At 51.5% G+C, this 21,974-nt stretch overlaps 1 protein-coding gene across 2 annotated transcripts; it reads right to left on the bottom strand.

Moving 5' to 3' along the window:
* Window positions 1–2,398: 2,398 nt before the first annotated feature.
* Window positions 2,399–21,746, bottom strand: POU6F1 (POU class 6 homeobox 1). Of its 2 annotated transcripts, none has more exons than XM_082665620.1 (10): window positions 19,473–21,746; window positions 17,746–17,941; window positions 14,090–14,206; window positions 12,975–13,103; window positions 12,201–12,454; window positions 11,448–11,576; window positions 10,620–10,823; window positions 7,602–7,743; window positions 6,859–7,027; window positions 2,399–5,734 (listed from the first exon to the last, which is right to left on the bottom strand). In XM_082665620.1, the coding sequence occupies exons 1-10, from the start codon at window positions 19,518–19,520 to the stop codon at window positions 5,389–5,391; spliced, it is 1,734 nt and encodes a 577-aa protein (XP_082521746.1). In that variant the 5' UTR covers window positions 19,521–21,746; the 3' UTR covers window positions 2,399–5,388. The 2 variants fall into 2 exon arrangements, with proteins under 2 accessions (XP_082521746.1, XP_082521745.1); XM_082665619.1 differs by having other exon boundaries at window positions 12,975–13,200; window positions 14,090–14,211.
* Between the last annotated feature and the right edge of the window lie 228 nt (window positions 21,747–21,974).

A 21,974-nucleotide genomic window follows, 5' to 3' on the forward strand; every position in this document is an offset into this window, starting at 1 on the left:
CCCTGTATCACATCTTATTTATCCATTCCTCTGTTGATGGACATTTAGGTTGCTTCCATGTCCTGGCTATTGTAAATAGTGCTGCAATGAACATTGGGGTGGATGTATCTTTTCAAATTACGGTTTTCTCCAGGTATATGCCCAGGAGTGGGATTGCTGGATCATATGGTAGTTCCATTTTTAGTTTTTTAAGGAAACTCCATACTGTTCTCCATAATGGTTGTACCAATTTACATTCCCACCAACAGTGTAGGAGGGTTTCCTTTTCTCCACACCCTCTCCAGTATTTATTGTTTGTAGATTTTTTGGTGATGGCCATTGTGACCGGTGTCAGGTGATACCTTACTGTAGTTTTAATGTGCATTTCTCTAATAATTAGTGATGTTAAGCATCTTTTCATGTGTGACTATCTAGTTTTAACTCTTCACATCTTCCTACACTCCAGACAGCAAGCCTTTGAGGCCCAGTCTGGCTTTTTTGATGGACCCTGCAGTTAAGAGAAAAGGCATCTGAAGTATAAGGCAGTCTTTTGGGACTGAGCCCTTTACCTGTGGAATCTGATGCCATCTCTGGGTAGGTAATGTCAGAATTGAACTGAGCTCTCAGACACACTGCTAGTGCCTGAGAAATGCTTTTTGGTGTGGGGAAGCCTGCACACACACCCATTGGAGTTGGGTTCAGGAGCCCAGAGGAACATCCCAGACTTGGGAATAGAAACTGCAGTCCCTCCACAAACCCACCCCTCTTCCTTTAAAGATTTCCTGGGCCAGTTTGCCAAGAACCACACTCAAACTGGTCTGAGCCAGTGGTAACAGCTTCCACTGACTCTTCTGCTGGGAGCTGTTGGGAGATGCCTCTCTCCATTCAGGGCCAGTTGCGGCCCAGATTCCATTCACTCCCACACATCACAGTCCAAACCTTGCAGCGCTGATGCTGAAGCCTCTGTACCTGCTTTCTCCCAGTAGCTTGAAGTCAGGGACTCAGCTCCTGTTGTTTCCTTGAAAGGGAGGGTACAAATGCATTCAGTCATCTATCTGATATTTATCAAGCACCTGCTCTGTGCCCTTGGCCTCGGTCCTGAGGGGTTGCAGTCTAGTGTGGACAGCCAATATTAGGGTTGTGAGATCTATGCAGAGGTGAGTGCTGGCTTCTGTGTCATTTTGGGCCTCATTATGTCGAGTGCTGTAAAGCCCCTCTGATCCCCAAGCCTGATGTCAGCGTCTTAGGCATCTCTTGTCCCTTGGGTTGGGGAGGGGGGCGGAGCATGATCTAGAGCCCAGCACAGTGCCTGGCCCAGGAATGCCGGTTGGGTGGAATCAAAGGTGATGCCTTGTCGTCACCAGTTTAGATTATGTAGCCCAGACCTCATCAGTACCAAGGAGATGGAGGGGGGAGGAGGGAGGGTTGCAGGGGAGCATGGCATGAACCCTACTCCTAGGAGGGAGAGACCCTTTTTACAGCCATGCTCTCCCAGCCCTGAGCTCAGGTGGCAGGCCTGCCCATAACATTTGCAGGCCTGGGGAAAAGCACAAAGGAAGACCCACTTACCATATATCTAAATTTTTATAAAGCATAATCAACCTAATTGTGACTGTTCTCGCCTCCTATCATGATAAGCATACCTTCATAATGACCGGGAAGGCCAGGTTTGAATTTGGACTTCTAAGACTCCTTGATGTTCTGTGCTAGAATGTGACCCAGTCCTGGCCCCCAGCCTGCAGCCTGCCTTCTCTTCCCCCTCGCAGCACCCCCTCACATTTAAAAGGGCTTTGTGTATACGTATCAGCATTCAGTCTGCACAGCCAAGCTCCATCCACCCAGCTTTCTGACAAACAGCTGCCTCTCGGTCACATCTTGGGCCAGGAGTGTATACACCAACAGCACAATCTATTATCTATTACTATTACCCAGGGAAGAGGGGCTAGAAAGTGGGCTTGGCAGGGAATTGTGGGGTCCTAGGTATCAGGGGGTGATCTAGAAGGAAAAAGGGCACATCCCCAGCCTTCCCTGGTGGCGCAGTGGTTGAGAGTCCGCCTGCCGATGCAGGGGACACGGGTTCGTGCCCCGGTCCGGGAAGATCCCACATGCCGCGGAGCGGCTGGGCCCGTGAGCCATGGCTGCTGAGCCTGCGCGTCCGCAACGGGAGAGGCCACAACAGTGAGAGGACCACATACCGCAAAAAAAAAAAAAGGGCATATCCCCTTGACCCTGCACCCAATGAGGAGAGTCCCGGCTGGAGGGCCTGGGCGGGGAAGTAGGAGTTCAGGGCACTGATCCTCTTGCAATGGGATTTTCCCGGCCACAGACTCTGACAGCAAAGCCAGCTCCTCCCCTGGTCTCTGACACTGATTCCCTCACATCACCCTGAGAGGTAGAAGAGAAACAAGCAGACCAGTACAAAAGAAAAAATACCGTTTATTCCACACAACTACATCAAGTGCTTCTCCCCCATTCTCCCCTCCTGACCCCTCACTCCAGTTCTCAGCAGACTTTGTCCCACGTCCGGGATCAGTCAGAACCTCAGCGTCAGAGCCTGGCCTAGGAGACAGGAAGGGAATCTAGGCATCGGAAGGTGATTGGATTTCCAAGGACACAAAAATGTCAGGGTCTCTCATTCCAAAGTCAAATGGGTTCCTTAACCCATTGGACTGAATTCTTTCCCTGGACCCCACCTGGATAAAATGCCTTGATTAGTGCAGGGTCAAAGGCCCCAGCCAATTCATTAAGCCATAGAAATTTTTGGTCTTTGAAACAATAACAAACAAAACACATGCAAACAGTTAAGCCATTTCTGCCCTTTCTCCTGCCTTTCCATGGTAAAGGAGCCACTGAGATCTGGCTGATAACCAGAAAGGTGCTTTCAAAACAAAATTGATAGCAACTCCCTTCAGAACCTGATGCTACTCAAAACAAAAATATAAACAAAACAAAAAACCCACCTCAGGGCCACTGCTGCTCTCTGGGGGCCCTGTGGTAGGGGAAACAAGAGCAGAGATCAGGCCGGTGAGCTCTGGTTTGGGCACACTTCAGGGGCATCCTGTACCCCCCTGCCTGGGGAATTCAGCCTGCAAACATTCTGCCCCTGGACTTGTTCCTCTGAAAGACCGACTCGTCATTCCAGCAGAGGAAAAAATGCTTTAGTTCTAGCCCAGCCTTGGGAAGACACATTTAGATGCGGGAGGAGCTAAGAAAGCATGGCCAGGCCTAATTTAGAGCAGCAGTGCATCCGCTTTTTCCTGCCGTGTCACAGGACAGATGGTGTCCTCCCGCATATCCACTGCCACGGACACGCCCTGGGCTATATGCTACTCCCAGGGCACCAGCCACGACCCACCTGTCTCTCCCAAAAAAGAAAGCATATCTGAACACAAGGGCTTGAGGGTAAAGACCTATATCTGTCTAATTTATTGAACTGTAAGTGATCGAATCCTTTACAAACTCTGGCGCTACTTTATTCTTACTGAAACCTTGTTTACAACACCCCTCTCAAGTGAGCTCGTCATCTCATTGAGACAGGTTGATAACCCTGAACTTGAGTGCGGAACCTTACCCTTGGAGACGTAGTCTCTCCCGGGAGGCTGGGGCAGACAAGGTGCCCACCTGCTTCCTCATCCTCCACCACACTCGAGCACGTTTCGTTGGTCAGGATGCAGTGGCGTGGGGTAGGCGGGAGCGGGCCATTGGACACACAACTGCCTTCTCACTGGCAGAGCTACCAAGAGGGTGGCCACAGTGGCTTTGTAGGGCCTGGGAGGGAGCAGCTGCAGGCAGGAAAGGAAATACAGCATGCCAGAGGAAGCGAGGCTAGGCTCTGCACCAGTGTCTGACAGAGGTGGTGATGTGCCCTCGCCTGGCAGTCACCTCTTCAGGGTTTATTGTAGAGACCTAGAGACCTGGCTCTGTAAGGACAGGAGTTGTGAAAGGAGGGGGCGGCTCACCCCTGTGACTTGTGTGTGACCCTTTAAGTCTAGTCTACACAGCAAGTCTGGGCTCATCTCAGTAAACCTTGCAGTGCTCTCCTGATCCCCTACTGAATTCCACGGGAGGCCCAGCCACAGTGAGGCTGGGAAACTCACTTAACAGCTCGGATGAGATGCCAACCCCCAATGTACCATAGCTACCCTCTCTGAAGGCAAACCCCAGCCTGCTCCAGGGGTATTCTTAGCTTAGAAGCACACTGTGGGGACTGCTTACACAAACACGTGGTCTAAGACTCTGGACAAAGTTAGATTTCTCCTCCAGTATCCAAGACTTCAAGTTCCAAAGAAAATTAGAGTTAAGTCACTTTCCACAAAGAGACCTTCCAGGGCTGCCATCAGCTCTTTCTGGATCTTGGCTTTTTTTCCCCAGGGCCTTGCTGTCTGGCTTCTTGTTTAATTTGCTGCTTCTGAGAAGGGCCCAGGACTGGGGGGGCGGTGAGTGTGAGGACAAGAGAGAGTCAGCATTCCTTTCCTCATTTCCACCCCCCCACCCCCCAACCCAGTGCCTGCTTAGCTGGGCCGGAGGATTTTCCAGGCTGCAAGCTCTCTTAACCACACCATTCTGATGTGGAGATGGCCAGGGACAGAGATCAGATTAAAATCTGGGCAGATGGCCTTATTTACTAAGTTCCCAACCTGCTATAGACCCAGGTCAACTCCAGGACAGCTAGAGTTCACTGTTGCTTCCTTCCAACATGATTTACAAAAGAAAAGATTCTGTTTTAGGGCAATTTTCCACCCTCCCAAAGGAACCAGGGAGAGATGGGGAGAGGAGATCACATGTTCTGGCCCCAGGGCTGTGGAAACCTTCTGACCTTGAGGTCGAGGCAGACATGGCATCTGACCTTCTGAGCAGCGCATCACCCTTTTCAGAATTGTATGTGTTGGGTTCTTTCAGGGGACAGTGTACCTGCAGGCAGAGGGTTGGGGACGGGGGGGGGGGGTGTGAGGCTGTGTTTCTGCTGGACTAGCCACCGTACCTGCCAGAGGAGCAAAGGAGGAGGGAGAGTGGAAAGAGAATGCTGTCGGAAACAAGAGCTAATGGCCAGTCGTCCTCAGAGGCTGCAGCAGCCCTGCCCCAGAGAGGGGAGTTTCCGGTTCCCAACCAGAATTCACCCTTCAAAAACCACATTAGCAAAGTGCTTCTTCAAGTGACACCACAAATCCCCTCCCTTGGCGTGACCATGCCCAAGCCTGGAGGTCTCAGACGGGCCCCACTGCCCTCCCCAGGATGTGGACGATATGGGGGGAGGGGGAGGGGGCTGAAACACAGGCGCACAGTGTAGTCTCACGACCCAGGGCAAACACAGCCACGTGTGGCAGAATGACAGATGCCGCAGGGCGGTGGCTGCAGCCGGGTGCCAAGGGAAGGTACAAAGTGCTGGAACACAGGGCTGGGGGCTCAGCCCTAAGGGATCTGAAAGACATTCAGCTTGCTGGTGTTCTTGAGCGTCTGACGCCGGTTGCAGAACCAGACCCGCACGACCTCCCGGTCATAGTTGAGCTCCTTAGCAATCTCGGTGATCTCCTGGCCTGTGGGCAGCGGGTTCTTCTCGAAGTAGGCGTTAAGAGCCTCTATGGCCTGGGGGGTAAAGGAGGTGCGGCGCTTGCGTTTCTTGGAGGGCTCGCCTCCCACAAATTCCATCAGGTTCTGCTGGCCTTCCTGGTTCCGGAGTTCGGCTTCATTCAGCCACTTCTCCAGCACTGGCTTCAGCTTCTGCGCGCTCTTGGGCGTGATGTCCAGCTTCTCAAACCTGTAGGTGACCCAAGCCCAGGAAGGAACAGTGAGAGTGTCTTACTCCCCACACCGGGCGTGAGCGCTGTCCACAAGGGGCTGCTCCTCTTGGGGCTGGTGGGGCTGTGCTCAGTGTTCCCCTCACCACCCCCACTAAAACGCCCTGGCTCGGCCAAGCCCAGACTCCTCAGACTGTCTTGTATCCCAGGTCATAACAGGGAGACCATTCCCATGGCCTCGGTTCAGTAGTGCGATGATAACAGGGCAACTGCTTTAGTGAGCACCATTCCAGAACTTTCGTATCCAAATTGGTGAGGCCCTCTAAGGAGTCATCTCGAGAGGCCTCCAGAGATGCCAAACGGATGTTGCAAGTACTGTCCTCCTCCAACTGCAGCATCTCTAAGACAGAATACTCTTTCTGGCTGAGCCCCGATGCGACTACAGAATTCCCAACATGCCACGGTAGTCTAATAGTCACTCTAGTCTAATCTATATAATTGGCGGGCAGATGAAACCTCTTGGCCATCCCTGAACCGTGTGTTTTTTCGTGTTTGAAACCCTCGGCTATCCTTCATTTCTTTTCTCTGTTTGTTTGTTTGGTTTGGGCCATGTAATGTGGCTTGCGGGATCTTAGTTCCCCAAACAGGGATTGAACCTGGGACCCTAGCAGTGTCCTAACCACTAGACCGGCAGGGAATTCCCTACCCCTCCTTTAATACCGGCACCAGAACCGGTCTGTACGCTGCACACAGAAAAATCAGCTACATCACTTTATAGTCATGCCTCAAAAGAGGGGGAGATGGGAGCATGATGGGGTGATAGTGGGTTAGAGTTGAGAACCAAGCCAGAACTGAAGTTCCCGCTTTTGTGACTAATTTCGTAAGTTGTTCTCCTGTCCCTCTAGGATTCCTAAGTGGATTATGATCCTGGCTTTCCCATAAAAGACAATATAAATGCTCAGGATTTGGGGCTAAACTTCAGAGGGCCCCCAGAAAGACTTTGGCTACTCGAGGTGTTCACGTCTACCCTTAGAACAGCTTTCCTTGTCCGGAAGAGGGCAGAAGCCAGGGAGAATATGGAAAAGGGCCGGATCACCTGGGCCTCTGTGAGTGCCCTGACCTTGTCCAAGGCAGCCTTACTCACCGGCAGATGGCTGACTGGCTGTAGGCTGGGCCTTCCGTCGCGGTCAGAGCCTGACCCACCTGGGTCTGCGTGAGGCCCAGGGATAGCCGCCGGATCTTAAAGTTCTTGGCAAACTCCCGGATCTCTTCTAAGTTGATCCCGTCCTCATCCAGACTCGGGGTATGTGGCTCTAGGCCAGAGGAAGGGGGCAGGGGTGTGTGTAAGACAGACAACCTTCACTGCTTATCTTGCCCATTGGCCTAGCCTGGTGCTGTAGTGAGGGATAAGGACATTTGACAAAAGACCTATGTACCCTTAAGACCCTCATCACCCCTGTCCCCAAGACATATAAACCTTGGGGGTAAGGGGCCAGGACCAATGTGTATAGAGGTAGAGGCCTATTTTCAAGTTCTTCCAGCTCTCACTGTTGACCCTCCCCCATTCTCCCCAGCCTGGCCCCAAGCACACCTGTTGGCCATCCACATTCCTCAAATGCTGGGTGAGAGACCATAAGGGAGACAGCCAATGGCTTGGCTTCTCAGAGAAGCAGCCAGACAGCTGGCTAAGCAGCCTCCACCATCATCATGCATAGAATGCAGCTCCACAGAATGAGAATAAGAAAGCCAGTTCCTGGCAATGGGCCTGTGCCCTTCCCCTGTGGACTCAAGGAAGTTTATTAAGGAGAGCGTCATCTGATGAGGTCATCTAATGAGGTCAAATAAATGCCTCTCCCCTTCTCCACAGCCTCTCTAGAAGCCACTTACTGGACACCAGCTGGCTGACAGTAGGGGTCTCTGAGCAGGTGATCGGGATAGGAGCAGAGGCAGCTGGCTTGGCCGCTGGGGCTGGGCTGGCGATGACCACAGCTGGCTGGGGCATGGCTGCCGGGGGCTGGATGGGCTGCACCTGCGAGGAGAAGCGCCAACAAATCCCACTGCCCGCCTGCCTGTTTCAGGGGGTGGAGTCTCTGGTGGGGCCAGAGGCAGGGCAAAAGTGGGCATGGAGGGACTTCCCTGGTGGAGCAGTGGTTAAGAACCCGGCTGCCAATGCAGGGGACACGGGTTCGAGCCCTGGTCCGGGAAGATCCCACATGCCGTGGAGCAACTAAGCCTGCGAGCCACACAACTACTGAGCCCGGGTGCCACAACTACTGAAGCCGTGCACCTAGAGCCTGTGCTCTGCAACAAGAGAAGTCACCACAATGAGAAGCCTGCGCACCGTAACGAAGAGTAGCCCCCGCTCGCCGCAACTAGAGAAAGCCCACATGCAGCAACGAAGACCCAACACAGCCAAAAATAAATAAATTAATTTTTTTAAAAAAGTGGGCATGGAATCCTCACTCACCCAGCACACTCCTACCTGTGCCCCACAAAAAGCAAGACTAGAAGCTACGCATTGGCACCCACCCAATGATAATGACCTCCAAAATAAGCATAGAACGTGCCCCACCAAGCCGGGGCCTTGTTGCTGTCTATGACCCGGGCAGGTCAGAGGCTCAGAAAGGTTCAGCACACCTGGTCAAAGCCCCAACAAGTGTCCGCCCTTGAGATCACTGCTCTCAAATCTCTGCCCTCAAAGGAGAAACCTCGGGGCTTCCCTGGTGGCGCAGTGGTTGAGAGTCCGCCTGCCGATGCAGGGTGTGCCCCGGTCCGGGAGGATCCCACATGCCGCGGAGCGGCTGGGCCCGTGAGCCATGGCCGCTGAGCCTGCGCGTCCGGAGCCTGTGCTCCGCAACGGGAGAGGCCACAACAGTGAGAGGCCCGCGTACTGAAAAAAAAAAAAAAAAAAAAGGAGAAACCTAAACCTGATTCTAGAGCCTCCAGGCCCCAAATATCCATTAATAGGGAACTGGCAAATGACTTCTGAGACCTCTCTACATTAAGATACTGTGCAGCCATGACAAAGAATAAGGTTTGTCTCTTAACTGCTGCCATGGAAAGAGCTCCGAGTCACAGTGCTAAGTGAAAGAAAAAAAAGTAAGATGAAAAACAGTTTTTATGGAATAATTCCTTTAAAAAGACATATGAATTACCCGGAAAAAAAATCTTGAGGCATATAAAGCAAACTGTCAACAGAAGTCATCTCTGGAAGTAGAGTTAGAAGGGATTTTTACCTTTTGACATCACACATAATGTTAGAATTTTTATAAATAACATGTAATGATTTTATAATCAGGAGAAACTATAAATATATGAAATTAGTATTTTTAGTATGATTCTTTTTTGTTTTGTTTTGTTTTTGCGGTATGCGGGCCTTTCACTGTTGTGGCCTCTCCCACTATGGAGCACAGGCTCCGGACGCGCAGGCTCAGCGGCCATGGCTCACGGGCCCAGCCGCTCCGCGGCATGTGGGATCTTCCCGGACTGGGGCACGAACCCGTGTCCCCTGAGTCATCGGCAGGCGGACTCTCAACCTCTGCGCCACCAGGGAAGCCCTAGTATGATTTTTTTTAAAGCTTCCTGAAAGTGCAGATTCCTTTAGGATGGGTCCTGTTCCCTGAATTCTACCTCCTGGTAGCTTCAAGTCATTCCCTCGTCATCCCCAGGGCCTTGTTCAGAGCTCCTTGTCTCTGGCTAGAATTGTTTAAGCTGTCTCCTAACAGGGACGATGATTCAAGTCTCACCACAGTCCAATTCTTGACTCCACCTGGATAACGGAGGGAATTTTTTAAATGCAAATCTAATCAGCCACTTCCCTGCTAAAAACCCTCCCGCGCCTCCCCACTACCTAATATGAGTGATGACAATAAAAGCACCATTTTTCAAGTGCTCTCTGTGTACCAGAGTATAAACTGCCTTATGTGTAATCTATCCTTTAACATTCATAACCTTCTGAAGTTGGTACTCTTATCACCTCCATTTTATAGATGAGGCTAAGAGGTTATTCAATGAAGCTGGGAAGCTACATACCACTAACTCGTTAGGGATGTGAATTCTTGGACGCCACTCCAGACCTACTAACTCAGAGGCTCTGGGGTCGGGCCCGGGAATCTGCATCCCAGCAAGCCCTCCAGTTGGTTCTGCCGCACACTCCCGTTTGAGAACCTCTGCTCTGGCACACTGTACTTCCTGCAATTCTCTGGAGGTAGAACACTCTCTCATCCAACTCATCCCTTTAGATTCGTTCAGTGTCCTACTCTACGAAGCCTTGTCAAACTCCCCAGTCTGCTGAGAGCTCCCTTCTCGGGGTTCCCAAAGCACCTTGTCCTGACCCTATCACAGCCTTTGCCACGCTGACTTATAATTGTCTCTGATGCTGGGCTACCTAAGGTTAGGAAGGGCATCTTATTCAGCTCTACATCTTCGGCACCTGGAATATAGTAGGCACTCAAAAACTGCTCCTAGAATGAACACATAAATGAATAATCAATGCCACAGTGCAGGGCGGAGGGGTGGAGGGATGAAGGGGTGAAGGGGGAGAGGGTACAGAACGAACCTCCCAGGGCCTTTCGAGCGATTTGTTCACCCTGGAGCTGGCCGAGGCCCAGTTTACTTTGACCACCCCTGCCTGGCTTTCTCAGAGTGCTATTGACCTCTGAGGGCACATATACACATGCTGGGTGTGTGTAGGTAAGGGGTCAGGGGACGGTGGTGCTGTTTTCCCAGGCAGAGAATGCGTGGACTCGTGTGAACCTTCTACCCTGGAATCTCCCCCGGCTTTGGGGAGGTGCCCTGCTTTCCCAGGGGCTTCAGGAAATAGTGTCGTCCCGCTCACAGCCTGGAGGGAGGCCACCCATGCCAGACGGCACTGCCTGCCCCCATCCCCCAACCCAGCCCTTGTACCTCACTCTTAGCGGGGGACTCAGGAGTGCTTGGCTTCCGGACAGCCACGGGAGAAGGCAGGGGGCTGCTGGCCAGGGCTGCGATCACCTGGCCCTGGGCGTTCAACAACAGCTGGGGGGTCACAGCCTGGACCTGCAGGCTTTGGGCTGGTGCTGGGGCCGCCATGCTGGCCGAGTTCACTACCCACGGAAGTGTTCCAATAACCTGGGGGGAAACATAGGGACCCCAAGTGTGAGGGCAGCGTCCAGGTCCACCCCCAACCCAAATCCCCACATTGGCAGGAAGGGACTGAGACAAATCACTTAACCCCTCTGGGCCTGTGTCCTCACAGAAAGTGAAGGATTCCCACTCTAGGGGCCGCTTCCTTTATTCTCTCTCCAGAGCCGTGGTGGGGCAGGAGTAGGTTTGCATGTGCATTCAGACAGATCTGGATGTGAATCCCTGCTCTGCCACATTTTAACGGTGCGGCTTAATTTCTCTGAACCTCAGCCTTCTCCCCTGTAAAACGGGAATAAAAATCTCCACCCAGTAGGTGTGTACTCAACAAGAAGTGGGATAATGTACGAGAAAGCACCTAGCACAGAGGCTGGTCACAAAGTGAGTGTTCCGTAAACGAAAACCCCCAGCTAGAGTGAGTACCACCAGGGCTGGATGGGGGCTACGCCCCTGCCTGGCCTCAGCATCAGCAGAGAGCTGTCACACAAGAGGTATGAACAGCAGCTCGTCACCCTAGTTGAGCTCCCATGACCCTCAGCCCACGTCCTGCCCCTCGTCCACAGCCAGCATCTCCACCAGTCCCCACCCCTCGGCCTGGCTTTGACCACTTGCCTGTCCCTGAGCGTTGGTGAGGATCTGACTGCTGATCCCCGGCATGCTGGGAACGGCGTTGGCAATGACCGGAGTTGCAGTGAGGGAGCCCAGGATCTGGGTCTGTCCCCCGAGGGAAGCAGCACTGATCTGTGGGTGGAGGAAGAGCCTTGCTCAGAGGCGATGGGGCGAGAAAGAGCCCAAGGCAGAGGGAAGAGGGCCGAGGGTACTGGGGCAGGGGGGATGGATGCTGGGCAGAGGTAAATGTGGGCTGCAGGCCCAAGTCCACCAGCTGAACAGTGTCCAGGGCCAGGGGCTGCAGGGGGTGAGCAGGGAAGGGCGGGGTCGCAGTCATGGAGGAGTAACTCTGGCTGATCTTTTGGGCTAGCCCTGGGAGAGTAGAAAGGCCAGACTGGAGGGGCTGATGTGACTCTAGTCACATCTAACAGCCTCTAACTCCACCTTAGCGACAGCTCACAAGTTTGCAATCCCCAGACATCATCCCACCCTCCAAGGCTGGTCCAGTGGTTCAGGTTCTGGAGGATTTGCCCAGCCCTCTTGGCAGAGGTTGTCTGCTCTTGTCTGGGACGGATGGGCTGGCAGCTGCAGGGGAAGGCCTCAGAAGGAGCCCATCTGTGCCGAAGTGTTGCAAGAGAGCCGTGTTCAGGGGGCTGGTCCTCTACCTCCTTCCTCCCCCGAGGGAAGGGTCAGGTTCACCCTTGGCCAGAGATTCGGTCCATCCCCGTTTAGCCCCTGGTGGGGGCAGCAGCTTACGATTCCTGGGCTAAACGCGAAGCCTGCAGGCTGAACGGTGATCTGTGGGGGGCTGTCCACTGGCTTGGGGGTGGGGGCAGTCGCGGTGGCAGCAGTGGGCTGCGGCAGAATGGCAGGTGTGGTCTGCAGCAGCGGCTGGGTCTGGATCAGCGTCTGGGGCTGGGCTGGCGGTCGGGGCCGGGTGGGCGAGGAGGCCTGGGCCGGTGGGGCAGCTTGTACAGGTGCCGGGAGAGCGGCGTTCAGCACGGCAGCTGCTACGGAGCAAGGCAGAGACAGAGGTGCTCAAACGCCTAGCCGTAGCCCAGGGAGGCTCCAATCCCAAGGGATCTGGCACGAGAACGAGGGGGGGTTGGGGCAGGGGGGACAGGCAGCTGTGATTCACTTGATCTTGGCGGGGGCGGCACACGCCAACTTCTCTCATCCCCCCTCCCTTGGGCCTGGAGAGGTGTAGATTGAAAACCAGAAGTTGAATCTTCTTGCAGTCCTTCTCAGGAGGCTGGTCACGGGGTGAGTTCTGGCGTAGGGGGGAGGGGTAGTCTCAGACAGTTGGCTGAAGGAAGAGAGGCCTGCTGGGCCAGCAGGGTACCATGGCCTAGAGTCCCAAGGTGGTGCAGCAGCTCTGTGGCTGGGTGCCTGGGACACCAGATCCAGACTCCAGGGCTGTCGCCCTGGGAGGGCCGCGGGTTTGGAGTCCAACATGGCAAGCACACGTGCAGGGATGGTAGTGTAAGGTGGTGGGGAGCCTGGTGCAGTCCTGGGGAGAGTTGCCGTTACCTTGGAGACCGGCTAAAGGTGGCTTGAAAATTCCCCCCGTGGGAGAAGCAGCGGTCAGTCCTGGGAGGGCAGCCACGGTTGCTGTAGGAATTGTCCACACGGCCAGCCCCTGCTGACCAGCCACTTGACCTGCAATACTGATGGGGATAAGAAGAGGTTGAGTAACTGCCCCTGCTGGAACCATAACTCCTGTCAGAACTGTGGCTAAGTTTTCCTGAGTCAAGACCTGCAAAAGCAAACGAGATTTCAGAAAGAAAAGAAAAAATACAAAATCAACATCGACAGCGCAAACACTGGGTCTCTCAGACCCAGCTGAGCACACACAAAGCATTCTGAGGGCAGTGGGAAAAGGCCGCATGAGGGCGGGGAAGAGACAAGCCCTAGCTGGAGGCCCAACCCCGCCCAAGGGGGCACCTGGACTGGACTATACCGCCTTCAGAGAAGCAGCTCATATCAGGGACAGGGCCTAGCCCTGCTCAAGGGCCAGGAAGGGTCACAGGCCTCTCCCACCACGGTCTGGTGCCTCCCAAGCCTTCCCCAGGCCCTTGCCCACAGGACCAATGCTTTGTGGCCAGGAAGCAGGGGGCAGGGGCTGGTGGAACCAAGTGGTCAAGACCCACAGGGGCCTCCGGGAGGTTCTGATGGAGGACAATCCTGACGGATGCCTTGGAGAACTGTGCTTGCAGTGAAAGGTCACAGGGAGCTCAGCATGCCTGGAGGCCCCTGGAGACAGCTTCTCACTGAGCTGGGGCTGCCCCTGGCTCTAAATGAGGACCAAAAAGCCATGAACTCTTCTAGGCATCCCCTAGAGGGGCTGACAAGGGTATTCACTCACTTAGTCATTAGATGACTTGAAGGAGTTAATGTAATCTCTATAATCCTTCCTGAACCCAAGGAGATTACCTGGCAAATGCAGATCTACTTTTCCCAGGGGGCCTGACCTGGGGCAGGGGAGAGGCCAGGGGTACCTAGTAGGAGACTCCCTCCCTCGAGCCACAGCCCCTTCCCCGTCCTGCCTCATGAAGTTCCCAGATCCCACGGCCAGCCCATGTTGGCTATCCCATGCCTTGCTCCTGCCCACTGCCCTCTGTCCAGCTCCCTGGGGTGGCCCTTACCTGGGGGGCAGCTTGTACAGCCAGTGGCGTCAGGGTCTGCGATGCCTGAGGCTGGCATGGGGCTTGGCTGAAGGTGGCAACGGCAGGGGCAGGGCTCGGAGGCATCCCCGGGAGTGACTTCACTTCACGTGGCATTGGGACAAAGAGGGACAAGGAGTGAGCCTGGGTGAGCGTGAGGACCCTCAGCCCTACCTTGTATTTCTGCATAACCCGAGGCCAATCACTGGCCTTCCCTGGCCCACAGAGGCAGCTTCCCAAAAGCTATGGGTAGTGAGAATAGGAGGCTGGAGAGCCCGGTGCCAGACCTGGAAGGTAGGCCACCCTCTTCTCACAGGTGGATGAAGAAAATGCAGACCCAGGCACAGCTGGGTATCAGTCTCTCATCTCCTGGCTCTGTAGGATGCTAGGACCTATCACATAATCAGTAGTAGAAAGGAACACGTGTCAGGGAGAGAAGGAGCTAGAATCAATGGGATCGACTGGCTCATCCAGCAACTGGATCATTGTTCAACCTTCAGGCTACTTTTTGGACGCAGGTGCTGGCTTGGGGAAGGGGCAGGACTCCTGTAGGGTGAAGTCTTGGAAGTGACATGTCTTGGATACACTCAGGATTAACGGGGCTCTCCGGGCCAGGCAGCTTTTCTTCTTGCCATTCCCTGAGGTCTGAAGTCTGGGTGAGAGCTTCTAGGAAGTTCTAAAGGAACTTCCTATGCATTGGAACTTTTCACCCAGGTGAGAGCTTCCTCTTGCCACCTGGATTTAGTTAGGTACTGGGACCCGTACCAGGAAACCTCTTTAAAGCCACACAACAATGCGGAGAGGGGTTATTATTTAATATATGGTGAGACATTAAAGAGAATCTAGGTGTTGTGTGTTCGACCAGATCAGCGGTTTCTTTTTTAATTTTTTTTTTTTATACAGCAGGTTCTCATTAGTTATCCATTTTATACATATTAGTGTATATATGTCAATCCCGATCTCCCAATTCATCACACCAGTGGCTTCTAAATACTGACTGGGTATAGGTTTCCAGGCCCTAGTCTAGGCCTACTGAGTCAGAATGTCCAGGAGTGGAGGCCAGGAACCTTTCATCTCTCTCTTTTTCTTTTAAGCTCCCTTGTGATACAGCACACAGACAAAGTGGGAACCACTGAACTAGATAACCTTCCAAGGCTGCATTCCCAGCCTGTGTTTTAATCTGGAAAGGCACCAACCTAACTAAGGACTAGACTGTTTACAGTATATAATTTAAAAATCCAGATTGCTTAAAGAATGAAAGAGACAAGCAACGACCACAAAAGCCTTATAAAATACTAAAGAAAACAAAATGGCAGATTTATCTCCACTGTGAAGGGGAGATACATTTCTAACTATTGAAAAAAAAAAATCAGAGAAGGATAATCTGAACGTCTGGAAATTTAAAAAATATTTTGCTTGACAAAGTGTAATGAAACCTAAAAAGGAAAGTGAGGAAATGGGAATGTGATAGACACGAGTGATGAAAGCTTACCATGTGTACAGTCATTTCGTTAGGATATGCTGTATTTCCAGAGTAGGACCATGGGCCCTAGGGTCTGCCTACATTTAGGGTTTTTGTAGCTTCCTGCTAGACTGCTTTTCAGGAAGACTGAACAAGTTTATAGCACCATCAACAATGTACCTGTTTCTCACAGCACCACCCAATTTAGGTTTTATCACTGTTTATTTATTTTTCTGGCTTAATAGGCATAGGTGGTACCTCATAGCCAATTACTTTTTCCCTCATTGACGGCAAGATTTTGTATTTTTCCGTGTGATGACTTCCTCCTATGTAAACAATTGGCTTCTCTTCAAAAGGAATTTGGGTGGACTACACCTCAAAGAAAAATAAAATTAAAGGGCCATTCAAAGCAGCACTGTTTATGACAATGAAAAATCAGACAGTTTGATAATAGCCAAAACCAGAATCAGATGAGTGAATCTGTCAATAAAGGACGTGGAATATGAAATAATATGGTGGTAAGTGTCATGCTACTTAGCCTGCCCTCAGGGGCCACACCTATAAAAATGTGTATGTGTGACAAAGTTTGGGTAATAATTTAGAGTGACACAAATCACTAGATTCTTTTTTCATCCTGAAAGTTTCCTATTACTTAGTTTTATTTTGTTTTAAGAGGAAACACTTCTCAATATTACATACACAGAAACGTCCCATCAAAGCCACAGTTTAAGCTGGCAGCTCCTTAGGAGGTACCATCAACATACCACCCTTCCCTGCTTGACAATGGCTGAAATTCCTTTATAAAGAAGACTTTGGTGAAAAGCTTAAGTATACAAACCTCTGGAAGAAGATGCACACTATCATGAACGCTCATGCTAAGTTGTAAATAATTGATCTCTGATCAATTCCTGAGAGCAGGTTTTGGATAAGGAGCAGAATTAAGGCGCCAGAGATACGGAAGATGGATGAAAGGGTAAAAAGAAGTTAAGGCACTGTGGATAAACCCGGAAAGAAATGGAAAGGGTGGCCGAGATGGAGAATCCTTGTCTTTCCTGTCTGCTCACCAGGGCACTGGCCCATGGGAGCAGGTGGTGGCTCATCCTGGCCTCAACAAGGAAGCAGAACCTTTCCAGGCTAGGGGAAAATGGTCACCTCTCTTGTCATTCCTTTACTCAAAAGGAGAAAAGATAACCCGGGTTACCAGGGTCCCAAATGGATCTGCACACTGATTTGCGAGTAGAACGAGGGAGGTGAGATCTGGCAGGGGTTTTGTTAAAGAGTTGCCTGTTCTCTTTGCTCTCTTCTTGTCTCCCCCTCTTGGCCCACACCCTCTCCCCCAACCACATCTCCAATCTAGGGAAGGGGCGAAGTTCAGCAGAAAGCAAGGGGAGATGAATCATGGCTTTCTGGGGGAATTGGCAAGAGAGGCCCCAGGCTTCCTGCAAAAGGTGTTAATAAGGTGTTAATGAGGAAAGTCAATGAAAGGGTGCCCTGTGCCCAGAGAGCAGTGCCTAGGACCAGCCCCAGCTTCTAGAACAGCCCAGGCGGTCTCACAGCTGTACTGCAGGGTCATCAGGGGAGACAGCGTGAGTCAATCAGCCACATACATTCCACATGCAGGAGAATCAAACTCATGCCCTGAAGTCATCTTTGGAGAATAAGAGCACAAATAAGCCCACCAGGCTAGACTCATGCCAGCCCAGCTGGGAGTGAGGGGCTGGGATTCTACAAGGCCCTCCCTAACACACACATCCTTAGTCCAAGGTGGGTGTGATGGCCTCCCATCCCCAACTCCTGGCACCACCCAGCTCTACCACAAAAGGTACTGATTTGGAAGGGCCGTCAGGATCCTGAAGGCTTAGTCCTCTCCGCCTTGAGCTTGAGGGTCTGGTTTAGACCCGGCAGCCCTCTCTGAGGTTAATTCAATCCCCTCACCCTGACCCATCTCAGTTTAGGTCTGTAAGTGACTGAAACCAGAGCTAAAGTTCCAGGGACAAGGAGTGGCCTAGGAGCTGACCAACAGTACAGATTGTGACCAGGGGCTGTCCAGTGGACAGGATGACAGTGAGACCCTAAAGCCACCTAGCCCCCTCCGGCTTCGTGCTGGCTCTCCAGGGGGGAACACAGGAGGGGACTCAGGCGGAGCAATGCCACATGGGAGCAGGTAGCCTCGTACCAGTTGCCTCTGCGGAGGAGTCTGGGTTGTCTGGCCCAGCTTCACCAGCAGCTTCACCGGCTTTGGTGGGGCCTCCGCTCTGGGAGCCCTCGGCGGCCACACCTTCCAGTGCTTTGCCCTCCTCCTCAGCAGGGATCTGGGCATCCACTCCAACCTCCAGAACTCGGATGGTCTCATGGCCTGACATCACGATGACCTGCAAACAGAGGACGGGGACACTGCTGGGGGGAGGGACGGATCAGCCCTGGGGAACCGGAGCTCTGGGTATGGCTGAGGGAGAGAGGAGAGAGCATGTCAGGATGCAGACCTCCTGGCTCAAGGACTGTGTGCCCTGTGAGAATTCCAGAGCCTGGAGCAGACTGCAGCTCCCTGATTCCAGGGAAGGAGGTACTAGGAGAAAGTAGGCCCTGGTGACAGGGAGAAGGGCCTGACACAAGCTAGGAAAAGTCCCACAGAGCCAGACCACTTGGGGACATTTCTGTTTGTTTCCTCTCTTGGGTTCAGTTCAGGGAGTGGTAAAGTCCTCTCCCACAGCCTTGCAAGGTTGTCTTCTTGGCTGCTAGGATATTGGAGTGTGATTACGATGGCCCCTAACACCATATCCACAGCTTACGCTGGGACAAGAAGCAAATCCCTCTTCACGTCCCTTGAGTTATTATAGGAGTGGAAAATGAATGCTCCACGATACTGAGTAACTTTTTAAGCTCATGGTTCCTTTATTTCCAAAACTCTGGGGTACGGGCCAAGATTTCCCTCCAAGCCAACTTCCTGAAGTGAGGGTCAGGAATCCTGAAGACGTGGCCTCTCACTGGCCCTCCTGGACTGGAGCTTTGTACCCTGTGGGCCTGCAGCTCCAGTGTGCCTTCTGCTGTGGGCGTGCTCCGACCTGGAGCAGAGCCCCCACGCCCAGCAATGCAGGCAGCCCCTGGGCCTCCTCGGAACACTGGGTCCCCTTTCCTGCTGAAAGAGCCAGCACTCAGTGCTTTACCTCCAGCACTGACATGCTTCCAACTGGGCCATTCAAGAGTCAGGGACACCCGGTACATTAAAAAGCTCTGTGTCAGGCCTTGCTCCGCCTAGGCCTGAAGACACTCCCACAACACGCTCCTTAGGCCTGAAAACTGGATCCAGCCAGAGACTGCTGGAAAAAAGCAACACTGTGACCCATCAGGGGAGTAAGAGTGCAATAACCGCCCCCCCCCCCCAGCAGTTCCCTTTCTGACTCAAACTTGGCCTGTGAAGGACTTTACTCCCATCACATTTTAAGACATGTTAGTTAATCTTTTTTCTCCTTTTAAAAATTACATAAGTCGGAAATTCCCTGGCATCTCACTGCCAGGGGCCTGGGTTCGATCCCTGGTTAGGGAACTAAGATTCCATAAACCACGCTCTCCAAAGAAAAAAAAAATTACATAAGTAATAAAAGGTCATTGCAAGAAAAATTAGAAAATGATATATAAGCAAGAAAAAAAATTAATTCCCTGATATCCAAATCTTTCCCCATGTTAACTTATACATATTTTCACATTTTAACTTCACTTTTTAAAGTCACAGCTTAAGTCCTCAAACCCAGCCCCTGAGAAATCCTAGCTGGCAACTACATCTGGATAGGTAAAGTGACGATCTGGACGGGTGTTTCTGGTAAGAAACAGACGAGGGGCTCTATGGAGTTTTCCTCCTTGGTCCATTACCCTCACTCCCCCACCTCTTCCTGCCCCAGAAGATACCTGCTCATTGACAGTCAGAGATGAGTCTGGCCCGGCTCCAGGATCCATGGTCACTTGTCAGGGTGGGGTGGGGCTGGCCCACACCTACACATCCTGCAGGGTGAGATGGGATGGGAAAAGCAAAGGCTGATGCGACATAGTAATAAAAGTTCCATGCCATCTCAGAAAGTCAGAAGTAGAATGGAAGGAAGAGAGAGAAGCTAAGGTCTCCCAGGTATGTGTAGAAGTAAAGGAAATAGGATTCTAAGGACTTTAAAACTAAAGTGTCTCACTTCCTACAGCATCCTAGGAGAACATACACTCAAGAGGAGCGAGTGTGACAAGAGGAAAGAGGGGGCCAGGCATCTTTCCCTGGGAGTTCCCCAGTCCAGTGGGAAAGAGCAGACCCAGTAGAGCCCAAGGTGACTTTGACCCAGACTCTCAGAACCAGACACAAGTAAGGAGCACACTGGGTATCAGGGCATGTCTCAGGGGAGGGGTCTGAGTGGACTTCCTGGAAGAGATGGTAAAGATAGGAATAAATTACAACAGTTGTCTCAGACGAATGTGTCTGATTATCACCTGGAACACATCAAAAATGCAGGACCCCCCCACCCCGATTTCCCCAGACCAAACATCCCCAGAGTCTGATTTAGTAGGTGGGTGCCCCAAAATCAGCACTCAGGGGATTCTGTGGCAGTGGTCCGAGAACCATACTGGCCTTGACATGGGAGGCAGAACAACATCCCAGATGGTGCAGCAGCTGCCACATGCAGTGAGACAGAGTGAAACAAGCCCTTGTGAGAAACAGGCGGTCGTGCTGGAGCCACAAACCACAGTCACAAGAAACAGAGGTAATCAAGGGGACAACTAGTTTTAGGCACTTATATAGAAAAGAGTAAGTTAACCTCTATTCTGGGTGCCCACTGTGCTAAGCATTTTACGGAACACTAATTCACATCATTACTCGTGCCAGCTGGGGGATGGGAGCATTAGTATCGCCATGTTATGGATGAGGACACGAAGCTCGGAGAAGTGTTCCGGATTCCTCACCTTTCTCTTCCTCTTCCTCTTCTATCCCTGGGTCTGCTTCGTTTCTTTTCCTTTTTTTTTTTTTTTTTTTGTTATCTTATTAATTGAGGTAAAATTCACATAACATCAAATTTACCATTTTAAAGTGTATGACTCAATGGAATTCAGTACATTTACAATGTTGTGCAACGATCACCACTATTTAGTTCCAGAACATTTTCATCATCCAAAAGGAAATCCCATACTCATGAGCAGTGCTTCCCCTGCCAACCCCCAGCCCCTGGCAACCACGAATCTGCTTTGTCTCTGTGGATTTGCCTATTCCCAATATTTCATATAAACGGAATCATACAATATGGGGCCGTTTTGTGTCTGGCTTCTTTTACTTTGCAGAAGGTTTTCAAGGTTCATCTGTGATGCAGCATGTATCAGTGCTTCATTTCTTTTCACAGAAAAGAACTGTGAAAAAATTCCATTGTATGGGCTCTCCGCACTCTCTGGGGAAGGCGGAAGCACAGGTAAACCAAGATTTCATTTCCAAGATGGAAAGTCCATCAGACTCAGCTGTGACTTTACCCAGCGCTCCACAGGTCTGTGCCAATCCAACACCTCCCCCACACGAATAGTTCAAGAAAACAATCTGTGAGTGCAACACTTAGAGAACGATTAAGGAAAACAAGATCTTCATTTAATTCCCATAATTAAATGGCGTGGTAAAGTGTCTTAAGGTCAAGAATGAAAAAAACAATCATTTTGACCCACCTCCTAGAGTAATGGAAATAAAACCAAAAATAAACAAATGGGACCTAATGAAACTTAAAAGCTTTTGCACAGCAAAGGAAACTATAAACAAGACGAAAAGACAACCCTCAGAATGGGAGAAAATATTTGCAAATGAATCAAGGGACAAAGGATTAATCTCCAAAATACATAAACAGCCCATGCAGCTCAATATTAAAAAAACAAACAACCCAATCAAAAAATGGGCAGAAGACCTAAATAGACATTTCTCCAAAGATGACATACATATGGCCAAGAGGCACATGAAAAGCTGCTCAACATCACTAATTATTAGAGAAACGCAAATCAAAACTACAATGAGGTATCACCTCACACTGGTTAGAATGGGCATCACCAGAAAATCTACAAACAACAAATGCTAGAGAGGGTATGAAGAAAAGGGAACCCTCTTGCACTGTTGGTGGGAATGTAAATTTACACAGCCACTATGGAGAACAGTATGGAGGTTCCTTAAAAAACTAAAAATAGGGCTTCCCTTGTGGCACAGTGGTTAAGAACCTGCCTGCCAATGCAGGGGACACAGGTTCGAGCCCTGGTCCGGGAAGATCTCACATGCCTTGGAGCAACTAAGCCCGTGCGCCACAACTACCGAAGCCCGCGTGCCCAGAGCCTGTGCTCTGCAACAAGAGAAGTCACCGCTATGAGAAGCCCACGCACCGCAAAGAAGAGTAGCCCCTGCTCGCCACAACT

This window comes from Grampus griseus (assembly GCF_964374135.1).
Source record: "Grampus griseus genome assembly, chromosome: 11".
NCBI classification, from domain to species: Eukaryota; Metazoa; Chordata; class Mammalia; order Artiodactyla; family Delphinidae; genus Grampus; species Grampus griseus.

What these genes read in the sequence shown, in the direction of transcription:
- POU6F1 (XM_082665619.1), bottom strand. Translation starts at nt 19,520, where the DNA reads ATGGATCCTGGAGCCGGGCCAGACTCATCTCTGACTGTCAATGAGCAG. An exon ending in CTCTGACTGTCAATGAGCAG is followed by an intron (nt 17,942 to 19,472) that starts GTATCTTCTGGG and finishes CTCTGTTTGCAG; the next exon opens with GTCATCGTGATGTCAGGCCA. An exon ending in CTGTACAAGCTGCCCCCCAG is followed by an intron (nt 13,201 to 14,089) that starts GTAAGGGCCACC and finishes TTGCTTTTGCAG; the next exon opens with GTCTTGACTCAGGAAAACTT.